Here is a 19512-nt window from a genome sequence, read left to right as displayed (position 1 = left end):
GGTTCATGTTGCTAAATGAAGTTCATGGAGATGATGCTGTAGTATGGAATTCATGGGGATAAGGGACCAGCAGGTGTTGCAGGAACATGGGGTGGTGATGAGTCATCATCTTTAGGATGAGGACAGGGAGAGAGATGAGAGGAGCTGGGAGAGATAGAGACTTCAGGAAAACATGGTTAGTGAATGCAGTACACATGCTTAGAATTGGGGATTTTTAAGAAGCATGGTTATTGTCAGCACATGCAGCATAGCTAAAGAGTAGATGGACTTTAACCTTTAAGCCTGATCTTGAAAACTGCTAGAGTCCGCTCCCCCGGAAAAGGAGCCTGATAACTGAACGATCTGCCTCCAGATTTACTCTTTGAGACTCTAGGAACCACAAGTAAACCTCCATCTAGAGAGCGGAGTGGCCTGCTAGGACAGTAAGGAACTATGAGCTCTCTGAGACATGTTTGAGCTTGGCCATTAAGAGCTTTATACGTTAAAAGAAGGATTTTGAATTCTACTCTATATTTTACTGGCAGCCAATGAAGAGCGGCTAACACAGGAGAGATATGATCTCTTTTCCTAGTTCCCGTTAATATTCGTGCAGCAGCGTTCTGAATTAACTGAAGGCCTTTTAGAGATTTGTTTGGACATCCAGATAGTAATGAGTTACAGTAGTCCAGCCTAGAAGTTACAAATGCATGGACTAGTTTTTCATTGATAGGTACAGCTGAGTATCGTCTGCATAGCAGTGGAAGTTGATGCTGTGTTTCCTGATAATGTTGCCTGGAGGAAGCAGATAAAGCGTAAAGAGGATTGGTCCAAGTACTGAACCCTGTGAGACTCCATGACTGACTACAGTACATGAGGAGGAGCTGTTGTTAACATGAACAAACTGATGTCTATCTGATAAGTAGGATTTGAACCACCTTAGTGCAGTTCCTTTAATTCCAATTTCATGTTCCAGTCTCTGGTGTCGAATGCAGCACTAAGGAGAAGGAGAAGGAGAAGTATGGAGGCTGATCCATTGTCTGAGGCCATTAGAATGTCATTGGAGACTTTAACCAGCGCTGTTTCTGACAGCTTGACAGGTTTGACAGATTTGAGTGGTTTGGTGCCATACCAGCTATATGAGATGCATCATTATGCTTCAAAATGGGGTTGTGAGGACGTAGAGATTTGGAGAGTGAAAGTATTTTTCATGACGAGTACCACAAATAAGCAATGTTTAAAGTTTGGGATCATTTTGATCTCATACCACCAAATAAGGTATAATGCAGTTTATGGCATACATTTTATGTTTCCATAATTTAATTGTATTTTTAATTTTTAAATGGGTCTCAAAATTTCAATTGCTTGTAGGTGAGGTGTTTGTTCTGCACACAAGAGTTGTGTGCAACAACACATCATCTATGCTGAGACACTTGCATGCCAAGCATGATGACATGTATAGATGTATGTGTATGTGTCTATTTATTGTAGATGTTGTGTATCATATTCATATAGCAACCTTTCTCCCACACAGTGTCCAGAAAACAGAATTTGGATGAGGCCTTGGTGGACATGATAGTTAAACATGGTCAGCCTTTTTATATCATTGAGAATGAAGGGTTCCAAAATTTCATTAAAATCCTGGACCCATCGTACTCCATTCCAAGCCGCAAAACTTTAAAGGCAATGGTGGAAGCAAGGTACACTGTAAATAGAGAGAAGGCCTTGGCAGAAATTTAGAGTATGGGGGAGAGCATCTGCATATTTTATTGTCATGACGATATAATCATAATTTGGTATGAATGAACGAAACACTGAATGACCACACATACTTTTCTGAAATTTTTTTGCTGTCGTGATTGAAACAGTGCCAGTGATTCAGTCATGCGCTTTAGAGGTTGCTATGGCTCAGTTGTCCACCAGATGTCACCATCACTGAAGTCTTGAAGCTTTGAATCTTTTTCGGCACAGTTGTTCGGAAAGCTTCAGTGCGTCATGAGGCTTATGATTGACTGGCAACCTGTCCAGGATGAACCTGCCCTCGCCCTGTGTGAGTTGGGATTGGCTATCCCAGTACCCCTTGCGACATGGAAACATAAGTGATAAAAGATGAATGAATGGATGAATATTTCCGGATAACTCCAACTCCACTTAAGTTTGAATGATTCTGGTCCCACCCTATCATTCTCCTGGTGATTATTTACTGGATAAAATTAGTTACTTCCATAAATATAAAAATGAGCAATTCTTTTGATGGCTCTTTGAAATGAACAGATCCACAAAATCTGCTTCCATTCGAAGAGCTGTAAATCACATTTCTAGAGGGAAGGCTGAAAGAAAGAAATATGTACATGTGGTGTTATTCCTGCTTGGCATCTCTGCCTGCTGCACCTCCTACGGTGAACACCGGGTCAGGTGCTGGGTCGTCAGCTGGAGCTATCATTCACAGATGTTCCGCTCCCTAACCAGTTCATCTCCTGGTGTGGGGGCAGTGGTTGACGGGGGATGTCTCCTCATCAACCCCGGCAGCTGCCTTTACTGGGGTGTTGGAGCCCAAGTGCTGTCCCTCCTCCATAGCCACAACCAGTAGCTGACTTTCCCCAAAGAAGCTTGATGGCTGAACTGCCCACAAAGCCCCTGCGTCCAACTTCCACCGAGTTAATTTTTGCAGCCAAGATGGAGTATTTCATCCACTTGAGTTCATGTTCCTTCCTCCCAAGGGACAGTTAGTTTTATGATGAGGACCACATCACAACATCTGGTCTTAGTGTTGTCTTTGTGATCTCAGCTGGAAACACTAGCTGCTTGCCAAAGTCCACTCATATCTCTTATCCCTTTCTAGGAGCAAGAGGGGGTTGCTGGACTTATTTTATTACTGTTAGTTTTTGAAGGCAAATGGCTTTGTAGTGATGATATACCAGATCTTCTCCTGTGACTTACAGGACAGTACAGGCAATTTGATGACAGATCCCTTAATTATTCATTCACTGATTCATCTTCTAACGTTTAATCCATTTCCCATCGTTGGGGTTGCTGCAGCCAATCCCACTATGCTGCTGTGCTGCCCCATCCATTAATTAAATGTAATGTAAATGTAATATAAATGTAATGAAATTCAATGTCTATGATTCATTCACGCTTTCTCTCACTCACTTTATACAGCTTATCCCTCAGGGTCAAAGGGTTGCTAATTGCCTGGGACACCCACCTGGCATGTGGGCCCCCGGGTCGCTGCGCCAGCAGCCCTCTGACTGGGCACCGGGCCCTCACTTGCCTGCCTCCTAAACTGCACCCACATCACACAAACTTTTCTTTATTTCTCACTCACATTTAGGCATGCAATATACATGCTCCTATGTGTGCTTGCTTGGGTGTTCAGTGGTGCTCACCGTTACCTGCCTGGAACACTGGGGTGGCAGGCAAGAGGAGCCTGTGCCCCTGACTCAACTCTGGGCCATGGTGATGGTCTCACTCATGTTTAGGGAATGTCCACTTGCATGTGTGAAGAATTGATGAACCCTGCTGAATACGGACTGAGCTGTTCTTTCATTCCATCACTATATACCCCATCTTTCACTCGGATCCTTTGTTGGGACACCTTCACCTACTCTCTTAATTCTGAATGAGGTAACAGGAAAAGCATCCTTTTACTCCACCAGTTCCTACCAGCACCACCTGCTTCCCTTCCCCTGTCCATCCTTCTGCATCTTCTGTCTTTTGAAAGAAAAAAAATCTCTATAAACTTCAGATTGTGTTGCACCCACTTCCAACCAACAGAGAAACCAGTGCAAAATATTTTATTTTGACCAAAATAGGATAATGGTCAAAATCATTGATCTGAGCTGCAGCCAAACATTCCTGGTTGTTTACTTTAAGTCAGTGAGGTCAATGAACTCAAAGATTTCCTTTAAAATCCTTTAAGATATTAGCACACTAACATAAAATATTCCGCCCTTTAAAAAGCACAAAACAATATTCAGAACAGGGTTCAAAATTAAGCAGGGCCATAACACACTTTGTTCATTTTTATTTTCCATTCATCTGTGCAATGATGGAGCATTTACTTTATTATCATGACTATCTTGCATTTTAATTGCAAAGACACCATTGGTTACCACTAATTACCAAACATTAATCAGTAACTCAACAAATACACAAAGACAATTACAAAACTAAGCAAGAAGAGAGTAAACTGATAACTTGACAGCATTTTACTATTCTGTAAATCTTAATGGGACATGATGTAATCTTAACTGCTCTACATACAATCTATACAGTTGCATTGATAGAAGAACCTCTTGAGTACATGCTGGTCATTTCAACACAACATGGTAGCACTCAGTGTTTTCATCTGCACAAAACACAAGAATACAATAAAAGATTACCCCAAAGGTGCATAAATTTAGATAAGAAATAGACAAAAGTGAATTATAATGTGAAAGAATGGAGATGATTACCCCTCACAGTGCTGATGATGAAGGTGGTTTCCTCTTTGAAGTTCTGCACCATCTGAAACAAACAAACAAACAAACAAACAAACAAACAAACAACAAAAAAAAAAACTATTAAAGTAAAGAACTGAATATCTCTTGAAAGCAAAAATTTCACAACTTAGAATTACAATAAATAAAACCTGATCTTAGAAAGCTTAACTAAATGTAGCGTCACTGAAAACAAGCTTAACTTGGGTAATCAGTAGCTCTAGATGTAAATACAGTATAATATTTCCCTCTTAAATTGGGTTAAATGTGCTTTTTGGGGTCACTGGTCAGTCCCTGATATTGTTTTGAAGGGAGAAAAAAAATGCATAGACTCAACCATTTTTATTTTAATCTGTATTTATTTATGTATGACACTGAAGTAGCAGTAAAACAAAGCCTGTACACGGATTTAGAGTTGGTGAAGTCACAGTATCGCTGCTGCAACAGCAATATACTATAATGAGCAGAGTATTTGGGCTTTGGCCCTGATTGAACCAGAGCAGGGTAAGACCTTTTAGAAAAGTAGGTGTAGACTTTGTTTCTGTAAAGCAAAGCCAATGCTGACGAGCCTTAAATCTTCATTCTATCTAATGTCCATCTGAGGGCAACTCCACCAGTTGTAAAAAGAAGTCAGATTGTATTGTATATGGGGAAATGTCCCTTCTGTCACCTTATTTATTAGCTCAGTAAATGTTTTCCTGTATGTAGTTTAAAGTATTCCCTAATATAAAATGGTGTTCGTTTTTTAAATGATGGTCTCGTTTAGACAATAGAAAACAGACAATATCACAGGGAGTGTAGCTGCTGAATAAGTGACAGGTCACCCAATCAGGATCAGAGTCCAGAGCAGTTCACAAACCAATGGGTGACTTCATGGCCAGGTGATGCATAGTTGCAGCAGAAGTTAAACCAGACTGTACTTGTTTCAGCTGCAAGTACAGCTAAACTGTATAATAGCATCATTGACAAGGCCTGGCCTCTGTGTGCACAGTTTGATAGGTGTGAAGGGTGATTGATAGATACCTCATCAGAAACTAATACATGGATCCCAGTGGGTTTTTGTCTGTAGATGTGTGTAATCTGCTGTGGGGTGATGCTGAATAACATGGCAATCTTTTCAGACAGGTCCAACAGTGTCAACTCTTCCAGATACAGAGCATGGTAGACTGCAGGGAAGACACAGGAGCGTTCATTAAACACACCTTAATAAAGACTTCAACCCATGTAAGACCTTGGTCTGATCACAGGTAGGGATTGCATGAGAACTACTACTACTACATCTGTGTTTTGGCAGAAACAGCAGTCACAGATGTTGTGTCGAACAAAGACTCATTCATACCTTTATGTCCTCCAGAGTTAATGCTCTCCTCACTGGTTTAACAAATAAAACCATTACACATGCACAGCTTACTCAGATGCTGTTGCTGCAGTTCAAAGTAACATTAGAAAAAGAGTTCATATCACTCCGGTCCTCTGGTCTTTGACTCAGCTTCAGGTCAGATGCAGAGCTGAGTCAAAGTTTGACTTACTGTCTAAATTTTTCTGAACTTTTGCATCTATATAAACCTAATAGCTCCCAAGTCTGGTGGGAAAACTGGTAAACTTTAGCAATGACCTTAAAACTTCTCTGTTTTCATTGTATCCTTATGCTTTTATGTATTTAACTGGTGCTTGCTTTACAAATCCACCGAAATTACATTAATAATCACAGATTTGTTCTGTGAATTTTATCAATGATTTTATGACTGATTGTTATTCGTCCATTCCCTTTGATATTTCACAACTTCATCAGAAAACATTCCATGGAAAAGATATTGTATTCCAGGTATAGAAAGTGACAAGTAAAGAAAGAAAAAATCAAAAATATGAGAAGAGCATTAAGATGTTAGTATAATTGGAATTTATTGCACAGATTGTTAACTTTAAGGAACACGGTCCACACAAAAGAATTATTTTTTAAATTCTACAGTCACACACTTCCCTTAGGCTGAGAGAATATTATGATGCCGTTCATGAACTTACTGTCTCCACCACCTGGCTTGATGGGTGGCTGATTTCCTGTCTGCTGCTGACATGCGTAGATGGTGAGGCGCGGCTGTACACACCTGGAACATATGAATATATTCTGTAATACTGGTAACGGAGGGAAATAACCTAAGACAGCTGTTTGTCTGCTTACAGGCACCAAAACCATCTTGTGACGAAGACCCTCCACTGTTTGCAGCACATGGGACGGAGAACACTCTACACAACCACATACATATTAGTCCTCTTTGTCGTGGTTATGCACTCACTACAATAAACCAACAGTCAAAACTTTACAAGCATCCACTGCAGTGACATTAGGAAAATAAAACGCAGTCTGTCACAGCTTAGTTAACTTTGATCACTTTATTTAGACTCTTCTCAATAGCAGTGTTCTGCTGGAGTGTCTCATTATCTTAATGCTGTTTTTCTTCTCCAGTCTCCAGCTCTATACAGAGCTGACCTATATACTGGTAACAGTTGTCAATAGCAAGTGTGATTAATGTGAGCTGTGCCATTGTTGATCTAGCTTCAGGTTAGGTTATCTTATTATTGAGTAAACTGTTGGGTTTTGGGGGTTTGTAACCAGGCTACATGACTCAAGGGTGTTGTGGCTACTAGTGGTATATTTGTTTAGTTTGACTGCTCATGAAGTTTGAGTGTGACTGAGCGGCAGACCTGTGAGATTTTTCCCTGTTACACTGTGGGATTTTTTTGTGGTAGTGGTAGTTGTTGTTGTTGTCGCCGCCCCAGCCATTTTATTCCAGTTTCTAGTTCATTGGACACACAGCAACTGGGTAACAGATGTTTACAAAGAGCCCCAGGCAGAAACTGATGGGCGTTGTCTCAGTCACCAACAAAAACTTTTGTTTTCAAGATCCTGTTCCCAACATTTTTGATGTAGAGATTCCACCAGGTGTTTGTGTGAGTCTGCTAAAACAGAAGGGGATACCTGGTCCTTTTATCTCTCATTTTCCACTGCTTAACTGTCAGGATCACGGGGGTGCTAGAGCAAATCCCAGCCAACATTCTGGATAGGACATGGTTCACCCTGGAAGGCTCAACCAGTAGCCCTCATTCTTGAGACATCTCTAGGGAGGGAAAATCCATGAAGGACTCTCGTCTGCTCATAATTGCTCCAAAGTGTTGGGTAATAACTGAAGGATACTAATTTACTAACATTTTCTATGAGCTTAATCTCTTCTGTGGTTTTTGTCAGCTGCATATAGAGAGGCTCATTTTCAGAGACATGACACAGTTTGATGAGTTAGATGAGAAAGGCTCCAGTGATTTGTGAGGATTGCTGAGTTATTTGAGTGCGCCATCTTCAGGTGTCACTGAGCTCTTGGAAGTGTATTTCATCGTCTTTGATGTCTTTGACGTGTATTTCATCGTCTTTGACGCTGAAATGGTCTCACCTTCCTTTCACCGTGTTGAAGAGGCGAATGCCGTCTGCTGGGCCACATATCTGGATCAGATCCTCCCTGCTCATCCTCAACAGATCGGCACCTGCAACAACAGCAGAAGATCTGGTGCTGCTGTCATGCTGAGCTATACCAACACAGTTTTGGGGGATCGGTGGTTATTTTTTGGCCTTTCTGATAAAGTGAGGAGTTACAGGAAATGGAACAGAGAGGAGGAAAGGTGCACAGCAAAGACTAACAGAAAGGGTGCTGAACTGCTCCGGTCACCCTGGAGGAATTTACTTTGAGAGCACCGGTTTTCACATGCTACCTGATAAAAAAATAGTACTACTACGAACTACTTCATAAAAAAATAAATAAAATGACAAAATGACAGACTGTACAAAAAAGAAAAGACTGAAGTGAAGCCAACACTGAAGAACCTTAAACATGCATTCTATCTAATGACCATTAGGGAGAAATGTTTTCCCAATGAGCGAATGAGCCATCAGTGATGGCTGACAAATTACAAAGCTGAGGCTTCAAAACTGCATCTCACAAATCAATGAGCGGCATTGCAGTGAGTTGACACTTCATTTGGCACTAGGCCAGATGTTGGATTACAACAAAACCTCAGAAAACCACATGCTAGCAGAAAATACCAAACAACCAAGGTTTTCTCAGCAATAACTGTAATACTGTCTATGGTGATTCTTCCTTGTGATGAGATTGGGGAGGTTTATACATGATACATTTATACACAATGATACTGTGTGATCTTCTGCACGTGTGCTATACACAGGTACAGTATGTGATGATGACAGGACAAAAGACTTTTGAGTTCAGTTTATATTAGAGAAGCAATGGTAACATATGGAAATAATCATTACTTCCTTTGTATGGCACAAAACTGTTTCAGCAATAAAAAAAAGTGAACTACCAGCAAGTCACTGAAAAGTGTAGTATAATTTGTTTGATTGTAAAAATGTAGTTTACTGCTGACCAAAATTGCAAACACATTAACAGATATCACAACTGTCTTAGTTTTACCTCTTGATTTGTATTTGAATGTTTGAATTAGTCAAAGCTTTTTCTCATAACTGGATCTCAGCTGCTGTTTCATGACAAATAAATTCCAATATTCATCTCATCCAAACCTTTGACCTCAGTTACCTGAGAAGCTTGAGAAGAGCTTTGAGAAAGGCGTGAACCTGTGACGGTGTAACCACTGCTGAGTGTTCTGTGGTGAAGATGATGGCAGAAGGTGCTACATGTCAAAAAGAAGAAGAGCCCTTGAAATGAGTATAGCAGCACAGCATCCACTGTCTCCAAATAATGGCCTAAAGGGAATAAGAGAGCAACATTAACACTTTCAAACTGCACTGTCCACTGTTACTTACATCAGTGCAGCCGGGCATGAGCAGCTCCCCTTGCTGGTTTGGAGAACAGTTGCTATAGAAACATGTACATGAGGAAGAGAAAACAGATTGTGATGATTGGTTTTTGTGTACACATTAGACATTTCTTTTACTGATCCACTCTCACTCTGTCTGTAGAATGCAGGTGGTGGAAGTTGATGCTAGTGCTGATTGTCCCTGGTGATCGCCCACAGAGGGGCTATAACTGCTACTGTTACGCCACTATCCCGGCATTATAGATTTCATATCCTTAAGAGTCTGAAACTGTTAAAGCTAGTAAAAGTCAGTCTTGAGATGTCCTCGATCAAACTTTGCTGCAGGGCTCTGATAAAAATAATGGAGTGGCGATATGTGGTGTGAATGCTGACTCACCCATCTGTGAAACCACAGGAGACTGGTGAGCTGTAGTAAACTGGTGATGGAGTGCTGCAGCTGCTGTGGGTGGCCGTGAGGTTTAGGGCATCAGGCCAAGGGCAACACTTCACATAAAAATAGAAATCCATATTGCTTTATCCAACAATGTTAAAGTCTCTGAACAAAGGCTAGAGGGAAGAAAACTTCAATACATGAATATTAAAGATGTACCAATTAATTTTTTTGACATCAAATACTGCGCGAAGTTCTACAAAAAGTTTCAACTTTTTTTTAGCTTACCGTTTTGGTTTTCCAAACTGCCCTGATCAGCTTTGTTTCCAGAGGAAAGGGTGGTAGTACTTAACTACATTTATCTGATAATTATATTTACTTCTTACCTTAGGGTTTAAAACTTTATACAGAAATATGACCCTATACGCAATAAAATAAGAGACATTCACTTCAGCAAGTAAAAAAAAAAAAAAAAAAGACTAAAATTAACTAGTTTTATAATGCTCTTCATTTGTAATGCATCAATAATAATTCAATATCATTATGAGGCCATTATATGTAATAAATCCTTCATATATATTTACGAATAATATTCAAACACCATTACTAGGGTGAAAGTTAGAAAGCAGGCTTTTAATTTATAATGTAGAATTTGTACATTGCCGCATTACTAGTTTTTCTGTCCAGTAAAATGGCCCTGAGCCTGAGTCTGAAGCACAGAAAGGCACAATGAATTCAGACTTGGTGATATTAGAGGAAGAGCCAGATAACATATGGATTTACCACCATAAGATCAATAAAGTTACAGCATAACACTACAGACAGAATGAAAGCAAACAGTACTACTCTGTTAAACTATGTGACCCAAATCAGAGAGCAGCTTGTCTCACCTCTTTCAGCAGAGTCGTGTTGTGGGACGGTTGGTACTTTTCTCTGTCTTGGGGTGTCTTCTTATCGATTTTCTCATTGTCTGTCTTCAGTTTACGATCAGCTCCTTTAGGCTGAGGAAATCACAAATGATAACACTGGAGGTTAAAAAAAAAATACAACAAAAACTCATGAATATATTAAATTGTACTCAAATTGAACATGAAGCCTATTAAATTAGCACCAACACCACCTACATTCGGAGTGGGAGGTCAGTGGTGGAGGGAAAGGAATTGCACGTGTGTCAACAAATCATGAGCAAAGCAGGAAAAGCAGCATCAACATAATCATTGCAACCTTTATGTTGACCAGACTATATGCATTTTTGACATACATGAACAGAATTAAAGAAAGGTGGGTAACTGGCAGGTGATCTGTCCCTGGTGAAGCAGACAGAGACCTACCTTGAAGACTTTGACCTGGCAGCTGGAGGAATGGACATACTCCATATATTCTCCATGTTCATTGGTGGTGAAAGTGTCAACCTGGATACGAAAGGGCACCCCCTTCTCCCCGCCATGCTTCCTGGGGGTGAACTCAGTGCTGATGCAGTTGACCTTTGAGGGCAAGAACAGTTGGAAAATTAGCTAGGAAGAAGCAGAGATAGTGACTCCCCTCCTGGCATTTGACCAGGACATATCTGTACCTGGATGAAAACAGAGGCACTCTTAACGGGATCCCAGAGGAACTCGATGGTGTTGAGGTGCAGAGGGTGGGAACGAGGCTCCATTATCCCCACCGACAGAGGGACATCTGCAAGGAGTGACCCAGTCAGTCAGTCAGTCAGTCTAATTTTTACTTCAAAGTACCTGAAAACAGATTAACGATGAGGTTACTGGTTTCACCCCGAAGACCTGTCTGTCAGCTTAGCCAAGCAATAACAGTTACAGAAGCCATATTTCATGGTTGCTCAAGTTTGTGCTGTTCATCTAATGTTATCATGAGATCTGTAGCATTATGAGCCGCGAAGCTCCGAAGATATGTTGCTCCTCTGTGCGTCAGTTAACAGCTATTAGCTCACTTAGCTATTGTATAAAACTTTTTACTCCTTAACTCTGACAAAACTGAAGCTATTGTACTCGGCCCTAAGCACCTCAGAGAAACGCTATCTAATCATCTAATCATCTGGACAGCTCCACTGTAAGAAACCTTGGAGTAACCTTTGACCAGGAAATGTCCTTTGTCCCTCACATAAAACAAGTCAGTAGGGCAGCTTTCTCCCACCTGAGAAACATTAGGAAATCAGAAACATCCTTTCTCAGGATGATGCAGAAAAACTAGTCCATGCATTTGTAACTTCTAGGCTGAACTACTGTAACTCATTACTATCTGGATGTCCAAACAAATCTCTGAAAGGCCTTCAGAATATTAACAGGAACTAGGAAAAGAGATCATATCTCTCCTGTGTTAGCTGCTCTTCATTGGCTGCCAGTAAAATATAGAGTAGAATTCAAAATCCTTCTTTTAACATATAAAGCTCTTAATGGCCAAGCTCCATCATATCTCAGAGAGCTCATAGTTCCTTACTGTCCTAGCAGGCCACTCTGCTCTCTAGATGGAGGTTTACTTGTGGTTCCTAGAGTCTCCAAGAGTAAATCTGGAGGCAGATCGTTCAGTTATCAGGCTCCTCTTCTATGGAACCAACTTCCAGTATCGGTCCGGTCTCTGTCTCTCCCAGCTCCTCTCCTCTCTCTCCCTGTCCTCATCCTGCAGATGATGAATCATCCCCACCCCATGCTCCTGCAACGCCTGTTGGTCCCTTATCCCAATTAATTCCATACTACAGCATCATGTTCCTGCCTACACCTGTTTTGAATGCTCTCATTTTCACATTCTGACCCTACACTACACCCCCCCCCCCCCCCCCGCCCCCCCTTTTTTCCCTCCCTCTCCCTTAACCCAACTGGTCGAGGCAGATGTCCACCCCCCTGAGCTTGGTTCTGCCTGAGGTTTCTGCCTCTTAAAGGAAGTTTTTCCTTGCCACTATGCCAAGTGCTTGCTCATCGGGGGATCTGTTGGGTCTCTTTAAATAAATTTATAAAGAGTTTGGTGTAGACTTGCTCTATATGTAAAGTGCCTTGATGTAACTTTGTTATGATTTGGCGCTATACAAATACATCTGATTTGATTTGATTTAGCGAATGGGCTAAATGGAGAGATATTTGTGAGCGTTCTCTGCTGCTGAATGGAAGTAGGTGGTGGTGACAGTTTCTTGTTTCTTGCTCTGGGAGTAATGAAAGCTACAATGAGCCACTATTGAAAAGTGATGAGATGGTTCATCTGGGCCGTGGCTAGCTAGTGAGCATGCGATGTGATGGACAAGAGTGGCTTACAATAATCGGTAAATTCATTTCTTACTATAGTGGGAAAGTGAATGTGAAAATTTGTATGTCAATATTACCTCAAAACTTTCACCAAATTTTCAGTAGTGATTTATATCGCAACCAAATAAAGTTTTCATGGGCGAGGTAAGCATGGTTTCTACTTTTGGGCACATGTGACTAAAGTAATAATGATTTGCTAAATTAAACTATGTAGCAAGTGCAAAAGTTACTAGTGAATCCTTGCACTGAAAGTATGAGTTGAATTTGAGCTCGTGATAAGTGTGCATTTTAATGTATCATAGGCCAAACACAAATCCTGTTAACTAACCTATGTCCAGAATTCGGTCTCCAGGACGGTTCCACCTCCATCCCTCCAGCTGTTGGTGCTCCATATACTGCAGGCGACGATCATGAAATATCACGCGCACAATGCTCTGTGAACAGGTGGGATAAAGGATTCAGGCCAGGGCAACAGCTTCAGCCTGAGAGGGCCAGCTCGCACAGAGCCAAACAGCCAGACTGTTGGGCCAAGTGCAAAAGGCTCCCCTCATTTATTCATCAGAATATTGTGAAGTGGTTTCATCAGACAGGGGCAAAGAGGTGAACTTTATCTCCATTCCTACCCAGCACAAAAAGAGCATCCACAAACAGCCGTAGGTGAAATGATTTGTCAGCTGAATGCAGAAAAGCATTGTGAGCTAGTCCATCTGACACCTGTGAGCAGCAGCACAGACAGGGACTTTACACCTTCAGTCAGGCCGCCAATTGCACTTGGACATCAAATTTACAGAAACTGACATATGGGCATCTAATTTTTCATTATTGGATAGATCTGAAAACACCAGTTATCCTAAATAAACTACAAAATAAGAGACCTCATGATCTTGTCATTTAAGGCTGTCCATTGACTTTACAAGGTGTGTGGAAACCTCGATTACAAAGTTAATGTCTTTGTTCTGTAAATTGCAGTAGCTCTTTCAACTATCTATCGAAGCTCTTTATGTTATATGGCCATAGTATGATAAATATATAATATTTGATCTTCTCAATAAATCTTATTCCTGAGGCATTTTTTCCTATCACATTAAAAGGGCACTCTAGTGTGTGCATGATGTGTTCTGATAGTCTGACAGAAGTTTATTTAGAATGAAAAAAAATTTGTGAGTAGATTAGAGTAGTGATGATGCCATCTGGACTTTCTTAGAGTTGAGATTTGGATGAATTAAGTAAAAATAAATAAATAAATAAATCAAACACTACCTAAATGACTGCTGTGGATTTGGAGTGAGATCCATTCTTAGGACCACATGTCTAGATTAGTCTTCAAATAAGAAGAGCAACTTTCCAAAAAATGTCCCATTGAGATATTTATGGAGAGGCTCATGCATGACTAGAGCCAGTATGTCATGTGTTTGTATAAATGCCACCTGTCCCATTCCTGTGTTTCTAGGATGCTACATTGTAATGGATGAACATTGCAGTTTCAAGCAATGGTATCCTGACAACAGGGACACATCAAGTAGAAGCACTCACAGAAACCAAATAAAATCACCTCACTTCACTCCAAAGTGAGTTTGCAGTAAATTAAGTTCACTTTTATCTAAAATTAGCTGCTAACTCTTGTCACAACAAATGGCAGAATGTATGGCCTGTTTCCAGGAATTATATCAATATACAGATGCGCAATAAAAAATTACAATGTTAAAGAGAAAAGCAGAGAATGTTAGATTGTGTGTGTGTGCTGGAAAATGTGAAGGTAAGGTGAAGTGCTGTGTGTTTGTGGTTTATCTGAAGTCTAGGAAGGAGGAGAGGTAAGTTTGGGTGATAGTACCAAGCTCTCCAAAGTCGACACCCCACCCCCGAAGTAGAAGGGAGGGTTGAGGGCCCTGTGATGAACCAGGATATGGATGCATGAAAAAACAAGATACAACAAGAAAGAGGAAGAGGTCACATGAAAGTAAAAAAAAAAAAAAAACAAACAAACAAAAAAAAAAAAACAACACAATACCTTACACCTACCTTCACACATTTGCTGCTTATATCTGTATACTCCACTAGTTTTCTGTTAAGCATACGGATTTCGTAGGACTGACCTACATTTTAAAACATTAAAAAAAACAAAAAAACAAAAAAACAAAAAACCTGATTAAAATTTAAAAACGGGAAATCAGTCAATCAGAAAAGATGGGCAGTGGAGATAGAAACTGAATCAAATTAGAAATCTTTTAAGCCAGATGTCAAGACCAGCTGCTAAGAAACTTTTATCTCCATCCTGATCACATCTACATTAACCATCAGTGCTTTATCACTACAGAAATACAACTCAGCTACAAGCCCTGATGGAAATTAACCTAATCTTAATTAATCTTTAATGCTTTTGATGTTAAATGGCAATTTATTTGCTGGCCAAAGTTGCATATTACAGCAAGCTCACATTGATTTTGTTTACTCCAAACAAATTACTTCATAGCACATAAGCAGGGCAAACTTGTAGAAACGTGAAGGTTAATTAAAGCACAAATAAAAATATCACTGTTACACAAGAGAATAAGGTATTCTCAGGTAGAAAATAATCTGAAGGGAAAATGGGAAAGTGCAGACTAGATAAAAAGAGAAAGAACAGAAAAAGAAAAGAAGATGAAAATAAGAGAAATTAGTACTCATGTAGGAGCTCATGTTGCACAGAAAAAATATTAATGTTTCTATGGCTAAAATGCCTTTGAAACCTTAGTATTGTGAATTTTGGAGTTTAGTAATCCAAAAGGCTCAAAGGTTAAGTTTATCCAATTGATATAACCCAGATCAGCAGGAATGATATTACTATTAACAACCATCTACAGTATCTATCTAAGACACCCCCCCCGAAAAAAAACAAAAAAAACAAAACAAACTACAGTATTAAAACATTTGATTTTGAAATTCATCTGTTTGAACATATGAGGTTCGAATTCTCAAATGAAATGAAAATTTTCTAAATTTGATGTAAGGATTTACAAATCCAAATATTTAAATCCATGCTTTCAAGATTAAAAACAAATTTACAGGTCATATTGTAAGTGTGAATTTAAAACTAAAATCTGATTCACAGTGTTTTATTTATAAAAAAAAAATCATTGGAATTAAGTTATTAATGCTACCATGAAAAAGTTATCAAGCCTGAATTAAATGGATCAGACCTCTGCCGTTATATAATGTCCTATATGTCACGTTATGACATGATATACAAGGTTTATAGAAGAGAGAGCTCTGAGCTGTGTTATATACTCCAAATATAATATACATATTTTTTAACTGCACTATTTGGGACTATGTCCAGATAAATGGATGGAATATGAAATATGAATATGTAATATGAATTAATAATTGGTGAATAATTTTAAACTACAATTCTTTGCTTATCAGTATTACTTTGGCTTCAGAAAATAAACTGTCTTGATAGTTAAGTTTTTGTTTTAGACTAAGTATGAAACATTTCCTGGTTCTTGTGTCTAAAATGTGAGGATTCCTTACCCTTATCATGGTTTGGAATGTTAGTCAAACAAAATAAATTATCAAGAAATTCAGAGAAGATTAAAAAAAAAAACAAAAAAAACAAAAAAAAAGTTCTTGTAAATATCCTAAAAATATATACTTGTAATTATTCTGGCCTTTCTTTCTGCAAGATTCTCTTTTATTATAAAGCTTAGCAAATAAGCCATCTTTTCAGCAGCTCTAACTTTGTTAACTTGACCACAGGACTCAGGTCTCTGCTGTCTGGTTTCTGGTTTTGAGACTCAAAGACCTAAACTAAAGGGAAAAATAATCTTAAATGAAGTCTTTGCTTCAAATTACTAAAATTGAGCCTAATACTGAGTTCTAATATATTACAAGTCCCACATCAGCAGTTCTTCACCTAAACCAGCAGCTGCCGTGGTCACATGTGGCAAAATGAGCTCCAGTCCAATTAGTCAACGTGGACATTCAGCGATCAAGACAGATAGCTACCTTGGTTGAGATAAGTGAGAGTCTCCTCCTGCTGTTTGACAGCTGGCGAGGTAGCTGCACACAGAATGTACTGGAAAGGGGCCCTCTTAGCACCAGTTTCAGCCATAAGCCTGGCTTCTTCGTTTTTCAAGAAAGGTGCCAAGGCCTCACTGAAACAGAGCAGAAGGAAAGAAGAATGGCAAAGCAAGGGGAGTAAAAATGTCCTGCTTTTTCTGCTATCTTATCACTTCAATCATGGGAACAAAGGTGCACAACTTTGATGTTGCAAAACTCATTGAGAACAATTCATGCGTATTCATTTAAAAGTGAAGATTATTTAAGAGTGTTTAATGTGGATTTTGAATATAATGCTCCTTTGAAATGAAGAAATGCAATTTAAATTTCACACAGCAGATTATAATGATAAAACATCCAGTTTACTGCACATGTACAATTTCAAAATTAATTTTAAACCAACATTTCCAACAGCATTTTCACCTTTCTCCAAATATACTTGTGCAGGTAAATGTCACTGCTTTGCGCTGACACTTTAATTTAACCTGCTGAAGATTTAACTTTCCCCTGACACAAGAGCCTTAAACCCACAGAACTTGAGGATGGTCAACATGACTGTGCTTTACCTAATGTAACTAGCAGAGTGCTGGTGGTAGGACTCAGGCTGGGAATGGCAGAACAGCATATTTTCCAATGCAGTATCTTCTCGTGTGCCAGGACCACAAGGGAGACGTGGAGATGCAGCTAGTTTTTGCGCTTGCAGGCTTCCTCAGATTTCAGCTCGAGAGGTTTGCAGTCAAACCTCACTGCCTTCCTCTTATATGGCCTGGTGATATTATCATGGACTGCTATTGGCATACCTTGGATGACCCCTAAGAGGCGGAGTGAGAGACACACCTCCCACAACCAGTGTCCAGCTGGGTTGATGCATTAATAGCAACTTTACTTGGCCAGTTGTTGACACTGCTGACAGCGTGGCCCTAAAGCTAAACTTTAAACTCATTCAGGGTAATGATGTTTGGAGATACATTTTGGGCAAAAAGAAAGCCAGTGGGCTTCAGATTAACATAAAAAAAAAATATTATGTGGTTTAAGGGGAGGTGTTAGAAAACCAAGCTTTTCATTTAGCAACTCCAACTCTTAAAAAGCACCAGAGATCAGGAGCAGGCCAATTTTAAGTGTTTCCCAGTTAATGTTTATACAGAGCAGCTCTGCACACTTCTGAGCTTCAATGCACGTGCCTGTAAATGGATGGACAACTGTGTGACACTGCTGCCAGTATCCATGTGGAAGTCAAGGTTCAACCACAGAGAAGACACACTAGCCTTCCAATCCTTCACAAGCTGAAAACACTTTTTGGAAACAAATTGTAACATTGGGGGATGAATAACCAGGAGACATCAGATCAGCTCTGAGTCTCTTTATTTCTAGAGCAAACTGTTTCTTTACATTGTTGCAAATCTATCACAGGTGGATTTAAACAAAAACAAAACCTTCTGTACAGTTTATCATGAAAGAATAAAATAAAATAAGATCAAATAAAATACATAAATACAGGTATGAATATTACAGGACCGAGACAAAAGAAAAGACAGTGTACAGCGGAACATGCATAGTGAAGAGTTTGCAAGGAGTACCATCTTATCTGTTCGTGGAGGGAGATGCGAGCGTAGCATAGTGGCCTGTGTGGTTTTGGTGACCACAGATTTGCCCCCCATTAAAAACAAAACCCAGCTGATTAATATGAAACAGATGGAGGAAACTCAGGCGACAGTCAGTGCAGTGTGCGGGGGTGGCATGTTGTTGAGGTTACTTTCAGTACGAACACATAAAAAAGCTAATTAAAAGTAAACATTATGCAAACACTGTACATTCATTTCTTAAATACCAGAATTGGCCCAGTCAGTGAAGACTCTGAATGAAAAGACCACAGCAAGCTCTAGGCTGATCATCCAAAGACTCAGGATGACCCAAGGTCAAATCAGGAATACCAATATTCCTTCCAAATCATTATAATCAATATAATTATTATTATTATTATTATTGATTTGCGATAACAATATGATAACAGGACTTTAAAAAGTAATAAGTGAGTGATCCTTGTTCCTACAATAGTAAAAATCAGATCAAATGGGAAAACTGTGAATGTCAAAGCAGGAATCCCACATTTTACAGCTGGATACCTCAGACTTAGTCAAAACCCTGTCTGAGCTTCCTTTGAGCAGGAACACTTCTGCTGAACAGCTCTTGTCTCCAGCTTGTGTCTTCTTTCTTTTTGACTGACTCCTCTAAAACATCATACCAGAGAGGAGCAGATGATGTTACAAGTGCACTTTAGCAGCCAGGGGAAAAAGAGCAACCCCCCCCCCCCCCCAAAAAAAAAAAAAAAAAAAAAAAAAAAAAAAGGCTGAAACAAACAAACAAAAAAAAAATCCCCGAAAAGTTCAGAATAGCAGGTTGGCAAGTACTGCAGATTACATGCAAGCTACGTTTCTAACGTGCAGAAGGAGTTAGTCAGAGAGTCATTGGGATCCCTTTTCTTCTTTTTTTAGAAGCCAGTTTTTTGCAAAGCAGAGTTTGAAAAGTGAAGTGTATATACAAAACACTTTTACCT

At 39.6% G+C, this 19512-nt stretch overlaps 1 protein-coding gene across 1 annotated transcript; it reads right to left on the bottom strand.

Annotated features, from left to right (window-relative positions):
• Positions 1-4219: 4219 nt before the first annotated feature.
• On the bottom strand, positions 4220-19244 carry tfcp2l1 (transcription factor CP2-like 1). Its single transcript, XM_029530547.1, has 15 exons — positions 17525-19244; positions 16905-17053; positions 14940-15013; positions 13249-13354; positions 11243-11349; positions 11001-11153; positions 10560-10670; positions 9676-9782; positions 9286-9337; positions 9059-9152; positions 7901-7991; positions 6480-6562; positions 5481-5623; positions 4434-4485; positions 4220-4327 (listed from the first exon to the last, which is right to left on the bottom strand). Exons 1-15 carry the CDS (start codon positions 17581-17583, stop codon positions 4290-4292), a joined length of 1419 nt encoding a protein of 472 aa, XP_029386407.1. The 5' UTR covers positions 17584-19244; the 3' UTR covers positions 4220-4289.
• Between the last annotated feature and the right edge of the window lie 268 nt (positions 19245-19512).

This window comes from Echeneis naucrates, chromosome 21, assembly GCF_900963305.1.
Source record: "Echeneis naucrates chromosome 21, fEcheNa1.1, whole genome shotgun sequence".
Lineage (NCBI taxonomy): Eukaryota > Metazoa > Chordata > Actinopteri > Carangiformes > Echeneidae > Echeneis > Echeneis naucrates.
The sequence above is the reverse complement of the archived record's forward strand: the minus strand, read 5'-3'. Positions and strand labels throughout refer to the sequence as shown.